This window comes from Melospiza melodia, chromosome 22 (assembly GCF_035770615.1).
Source record: "Melospiza melodia melodia isolate bMelMel2 chromosome 22, bMelMel2.pri, whole genome shotgun sequence".
In the NCBI taxonomy this organism is placed as follows: domain Eukaryota; kingdom Metazoa; phylum Chordata; class Aves; order Passeriformes; family Passerellidae; genus Melospiza; species Melospiza melodia.
Genome location: NC_086215.1, coordinates 11,251,341 through 11,257,879, shown reverse-complemented (window position 1 = coordinate 11,257,879; position 6,539 = coordinate 11,251,341). Strand labels below are relative to the sequence as shown.

At 53.3% G+C, this 6,539-nt stretch overlaps 1 protein-coding gene across 1 annotated transcript; it reads right to left on the bottom strand.

Moving 5' to 3' along the window:
• Positions 1–252: 252 nt before the first annotated feature.
• Positions 253–4,862, bottom strand: TMEM250 (transmembrane protein 250). The gene is made up of 3 exons (XM_063174509.1): positions 4,761–4,862; positions 3,292–3,447; positions 253–809 (listed from the first exon to the last, which is right to left on the bottom strand). Exon 3 carries the CDS (start codon positions 695–697, stop codon positions 278–280), a length of 420 nt encoding a protein of 139 aa, XP_063030579.1. The 5' UTR covers positions 698–809; positions 3,292–3,447; positions 4,761–4,862; the 3' UTR covers positions 253–277.
• Between the last annotated feature and the right edge of the window lie 1,677 nt (positions 4,863–6,539).

The window sequence follows — 6,539 nt, the reverse complement described above, 5'->3', positions numbered from 1 at the left end:
GTGAAACAGGTTCTTACAGATTAAAAGAAACTTGCACTGTGCAAAGAATAAAACACCCAGCCAAGTGTTGCACTCTGATAATCAAAATGGCACCTCAACCACCAAAAGAGATACAAACTCCAGAGACAAGCACGTCAATTTATCCACAAAAATTACCACTGAGAAATAAATTAATTTATATTAAAAAAAAAAAAAAAAAAAAGAAAGAAGAGGATGTTGACACATTTTGGGGCTGGAAGAAAAGTCACCTCCTGATCCCACATGCGCTTGGTTTTATTTACATATCCACAAAGACCATGAAACACCAGCCCAGCCCCCCCACCAGCAGCATGGTCACATGGATCCCGTAGATGAGCAGTTCATTCATGAGGCTGAAGTCCACCCTCCTCCTCCCCAGCAGCAGCAGGATGATGGAGAGTTTGTACTGGAAGCGCAGGAAGATGCGGATGCCGAGGTACTGAAGGCAAAACAAGATCGACAGAGCCACCCAGAGGATGGAGGTGAAGAGGCTGCAGCTGAAGTACAGCAGGAAGCGGATGAAGCCGTACATCCATCGCGACTTGAGATAGATGTCGAAGTTGTTGTACTTGGTGCGCACCAGGTGCGCGCTGCGCACGGGGCCGCAGGCGGAGTGCAGGCAGGTGGTGTGCGGGCCGTGGAACGAGCGCACCCGCCGCGGAATGGGGATCACCGGCATCGGGCCCCGCCCCGCGCTGCCCGCCCCAGGCCGCCCCCGGGGCTCATATCAGGCGGCAGCGGGACAGCCGGGCACGGCTAACCCCGGGCTGGACGGCCGCCGAGGGACGCACCTGTGGGGAGACACAGCCGGCAGCTGGGGTTGGTGCTGGGAAACAACACAGGCGAGAGACATTCTGTCTAAATAACACAGACAATACAAAGTTTCGGTTGTCCTGAAACTGCTCAACAGCTTCAGGAAATAAGCGAAATTATCCCAGCCAATTTCAGTATCAGCGCTCCCTTACAACTGAAAGAAAAAAACAATAGAAAGTTTCAGTTGTCCTGAAGCTGCTGAATAGAGCAACTTACCCCAGCTGGAACAGAGCAACTTATTCTGGCCGATTTCAGCATCAGCACACCCTTTCCAAACCTCAGCTTCTTCCCTTAAAACATCTTTGTTTCGAAGAGGAAGAATAAATAATGTTTTGGTTCTCCTATAGCTGCTCAACAGAGCAACTTATCCCAGCCAATTTCAGTATCAGCATTCCCTTACAACTGCTTTCCAAACCTCAGCTTCTTCCCCTGTAACATCTTTTGAAGAAAAAACAATAGAAAGTTTTGGTTCTCCTGAAGCTGCTCAACAGAGCAACTTATCCCAGCTGGAATAGAGCAACTTATCCCAGCTGATTTCAGTATCAGTACACCCTTTCCAAACCTCAGCTTCTTCCCTTTAAACATCTTTGTTTTGAACAAGAATCTCAGGGAGAAAGCTAGAATGAACCAATTCAGGGGAAAGTAGAAGCAAATCCCAGGATCTGAACACTGAGGATCACTGCAGTGGGTCCCCCTTAATCACTGCAAAATAAGAACTTATTTGCCTTCTCTTTGCTTCTTATTCCCCACACAAATACACTCAATTTCTGTGCCACATTCCAAATAAATTCCCCAGCCAGCACCACTTGTAGCCTGTTATAAACTTTATCTCATGCTCACAATTACCAGGCCTCTCCTCAAGCATGAATTTTTAAGCCCATAAAGATTCTAAACAGAATCCAGCACTCAGCAATATATGGATTCCAGCTTGTGATCCATGCTGGGAACAATTGGGGAGCTGCTATTCAATGCCAGTGTTAAAGCAGCAAAGAGGTTTGGTCTGAAATTATCCTGGATAATTCACAGATCTTTCCTAATCTAACAGCCATCCTCAAGAGCCCACCCACCTGAGCAATAATATTCATGTGAGAACAGTAATATTAATGCATGTGTTTGCATGGGGTCACATTTTTCCTTTAAAAAGAAAACCGAAAAGAATTCTCTGAGTACTTTCGCAAGTGGATTCCAGATCTGTGCTCATTTCCAAACTTGGCAAAGCTTCACCAAATAAACAAACTGAAAATAATGGAAGGTCTGGGCAGAACAATGAGGCAATCATGTTTTTCACACTCCACAGGATGTACCTCCCCTGGCTCAGGCCAGCCCTGTGCTCTCACTGTGACTGCAAGGCAGGGCCAGGCAGCCTTTCAAAGGCATCCACCAGTTTATTCCTCCCCTTGGGGACCTGCAGAGATAAGTGAAATCATCTTGATCTTCTGCAGTGTTTAGGATTTATAATGCTAACATCCTTCCCCACAGCCATTGTTGTTGTGTGAGTGATGAGCAGGAGCCTCTGAGCTGCTCTCTGCCTCACCCCAGGCTTCGGATGGGCCAGATTCCGGGAATTATGAAACGACAATGCTCTCATCAGATAGTGCTGGAACACAACAGGGACTGCCCCACACTCCTTGCACACCCAAGTGCTCAGATCCAGGCAGATCTTTCCTTTGTTGAAGCCAAAATCTGACTGTTCTTCAAATTAAAACTAATTCAAGAATTACTTCAAGAATTCTTTAGTTTTGTCACTAACAGAACTAACTACAGAGCAAATTATAAAGCTGCAGGAAATTGTAGTTTTGATACCAAAATCCTTCTCTGATTCAATGTGTATCAGTGGGAAGTCTCTGCCTGCTTCCTGCCTCAAATTCCATGGAAATGGAAATTCCAGCTCTGATCTCTCAGCTCAGCCCCACGTTCCAATTCCTTTTTGCCCTTACAGAAATGTGAGGCAGTTCTGGCTCTGCATGGATCAGGGACTCCCAAAAAGGAGTAAGGGCTAAATTATCATTTAAGGAATTTAGGAAACCAAGGGTTCTCCTCAATCATCATAGACACAATCATAATTCTCGGTGCCTCTTGCCCTATTTCCTGTCTGGAGCCAGGAAATGCCAATCAGAAATGTGGATTTTGCAAGGCTCTGAACCAACCCTGCCTAAACCCAACCCAGTTCTGCAGCATGTGACCCCACACACTTCCCACATGATGGCTCTGAGCTGCTCAGAGTTTGCTTTCTGAGATATTTTTGGAGGACTAAACCAAGACAGGTCAAAAAAATCCCATTTTTGGCATTCCATTCCTGACGATTCAGCCTCTCCTTGAAACTTCCCTCACAAACTTTTCCAGCAAACTCTGGCACAGTTGCTGCACCCACCACGGGAACAAACAGGTTCATGCTCTCTGGATGAACTCAAATATCAGCACTGGAACACTGGGAGGACAAAACAAACTCTGAATTTTTACATTTTAGGGGTGCTGCCATCCAGCTCGCTGCCGCTCTGGGATGCCACTGAATCCTTGGAGCAAAAGAGTGAAGTTTTCCTGTGACACCTTCTAGGAAGAGCAACAGAAACTGCTGAGGTGCTTCATAAACTCACAACTCTCTGCACAGCAGCTGATCTAAAAGACAAAACAACACAGTCATTTTCAATTTGTGCATTAACACGCTCACAATTCAGGCTTCTCCTCCAGCATGAGTTTTCAAGCTCATGAAGACTCTAAAGGGAACCCAGCACTCCGCAAAATACAGATTCCAGCTTGGGAACAATCAGGGAGCTGCTACTCAATGCCAGGACAGGAAATCTTGTGCTGCTCCCCTTCCCCTGCCACAGGCTGCCCTGGGGCACGTGGAACACCATGCAGGGAGCACAGACTTTCCAAACTGAATATGGAACAGCAGATCCTGCCCTGGCAGGGCGGGCAGGCCCTGGCACAGGTGCCCAGAGCAGCTGAGGGTGCCCCTGGATCCCTGGCAGTGCCCAAGGCTGGGCTGGACAGGGCTGGGAGCAGCCTGGGACAGTGGAAGTGTCCCTGCCATGGCAGGGGTGGGATGGGGTCAGTTTTTAACTCTCTTCCAACCCCAAACTCTCAGTGATTCTGTGATTCCCCATGGAAGGGGTGGGATGGGGTGAATTTTTAAGTCCTTTCCAACCCAAAACATGCAGTGATTCTGTAATTCTGTGATCCCCCATGGCAGGGGTGGGACGGGGTCAGTTTTTAACTCCGTTCCAACCCCAAACTCTCAGTGACTCTGTGATCATCCCCCAGCCCGGATTTATGCCCACACAAAGCCCTGGACACCCCCTCCATCATTTCGGGGCCGGCTGGGTCATGCCGGGGCACCGTCCCCAGCTCCGAGGGCTCCACCGGAGGCAGCCCCGGCACCACGCACCGGAGGCGCCCCCAGGCCGTTACAACGCCCAGAACTCTCCGTTCCCCGGAGTTTCCCGTCCCTCTCCGTTACAGGGGCCGGGCGGGGAGCAGCGGGCGGGATCTCCGCGCACACCGGGCAGGACCCGCCGGGCTCGGGGCGCTCCCGGTGCACACCGGCAGCTCCGACCGGCCCGCGGCTGCCGGGACGCTCCGGTGGGCCCCGAGCGCTCCGGGAGGAGCCGCACGGGCTTGGGGACAATGACAAATAAAGGTGAGAGCCGAGGGACGAGCGCCGGGAGGGGCGGAAACACCGACTCCGCCTACCCCGCACCGAGCCCGCGCCGAGCCCGACCGGCCCGCGGCGGGAGCCGCGCAGGGAGCCCGGCCTGGCCTTCCCCGGCAGCCGCGCACGGCCGCCATTCCCCCCGGGAAACGGGGACCCTCGGGCCCGGCGGGCACTGAGCGAGCGCTGCCGCACCGCCGGGCCCCGGGGCGGAGCTGCCGCCGCCGCAGGGCGAGGCCCGGGCCCCGCCGCCCGCCGGGCCGTGCCCCGCACTCACCGTGGTGCCCATGGCCGCGCCGGGCCCGGGCGAAGCGAGGCCCGGGCCGCCGGGCGCCCGCTCTGCGCATGTGCGGGGGCGGCTCCGGTTCCTCCGGTTCCGGCGGCGGCGGCGGGCGGGGAGCGGCGGCGCGCGGTGATGGCGTCATCGCGCCGCGCCGCCAGGCCAGAAGTGGCGGGGACGCGTTGCCCTGGTAACGGGGGTGGCCGGGCCTGGTCACACCGGAGGGGTCACACCAGGATTACACCGGGGGTCACACCGGGATTACACCGGGGATTACACAGAGGAGGTCACACCGGAGTTCACACAGGGGGTCACACCGGGAGTCATACCGGGGGTCACTCTAGGGGTCACACCGCGGATTACACCGGGGGTCACACCGGGGGTCACACGGGGGCTGAGGTGCCATGTCCAGCGTAACCAGAGCAGCAGCCCAGAGCTGTCCAGAGAGTCCCCAAAAGACCCAAAGAGTTCCTTAAAAACAAAACAGGTGGAGAAAAATTCAAAGAAATAGAAAGGGAAGGAAAACAACTTCCTCCCTGCTGTTTCCCCTTAGATTGAATTACGGAATCTTCTCCATAAACTTTGGCATTGGTTCCCTGCCCCGCTTACTGTCTGGGCAGTGCCACGGTGCACAAACATTAAATAATGATAACCCAGCCATCTGTCACCTCTCAGAGCTGCTGCTCTGCACAGGCCAAACCCTCCCGGTGTCCCTGAGCTCCTGCCGGGCCCTTCCTCTGCCCTGCAGGGCAGTTTGATCCTGAAATGCCAGAGGGAATTCTGGATAAAGGAATTCTGGGGAGTTCTCCCTGGAAATTGGCATCTCCACGTCCCCCAGGCCCCTCCTGTGGCAGGAGAAGGGGATGTGAGGAGCTGATAAATTTCCCCCATAGCTTGGAACTGGGAGCAGCTGTTTGGTGACTTGGAGAAGCAGCAGAGCCACCCACGTTCCATTTATTCCCTCTGCCATTCCTTGGGACCAGAGCCGTAACCCAGGGACGGGAATTTCAGCCCAAGCAGCAAAATTATGAGGGCATTTTGCTTGGGGAATCACGAGGGTGCTGCTGAATGGAAGTGTGGCACTGGGAGCTCCTGGTGTCCTGCAGGAATCCCTTGGGTGGGAAAGGTCTTTCCTACCCTGCAGAAAACCCCAGGGAGTTCCACTGAGTGACCCCACAACCCAAACACGTGTGAGCACCATTGCCAAGGCTGACACTTCTCGTTTTTATGTCAGGGTGACCTTCAGCTCATGGCCAGGCTGGCCTGGTCTCACGGAAGGTGTGGAAGGAGGTGGAATGAGAGGAGGTTTTCAGTCCCTTCCAACCCAAACCATTCCCTGATTCTGTGCCAACAATCAGCACAGCCCCATTCAATTCCCAATTTTTGACCTCTGTGCTGCTGAAATGCTCCATAAACAAGGGAATGCCCCGGGGTCAGCAGGAATGGCAGCTTTGACATTGAGGGAGATCAGACCCTGAGGGAGGGCTGGGAGCTGAGCCCGCAGGGACCCCGCCCACAGCCCTCAGGGCTGTATTTCTTCCCCGTGCTAATTTTCCTAAAGACACAACTCATATTCCTGTTGATTGAACAGTTTTGTGCTGACAGCGTTGGAGATTTGTGGTGGAACTCATCACCAGCCCCGAGAGCGACCCATCCGTCCCCGTCAGCGCCACCAGCCAGGCCTCGGGTGTTTTATGGCCCCCTCTGAAGACAAACATCCACATTTATATGTCACTTGTTGCAATATAAATGCTAACTTGTACTCCTTTCAAAACT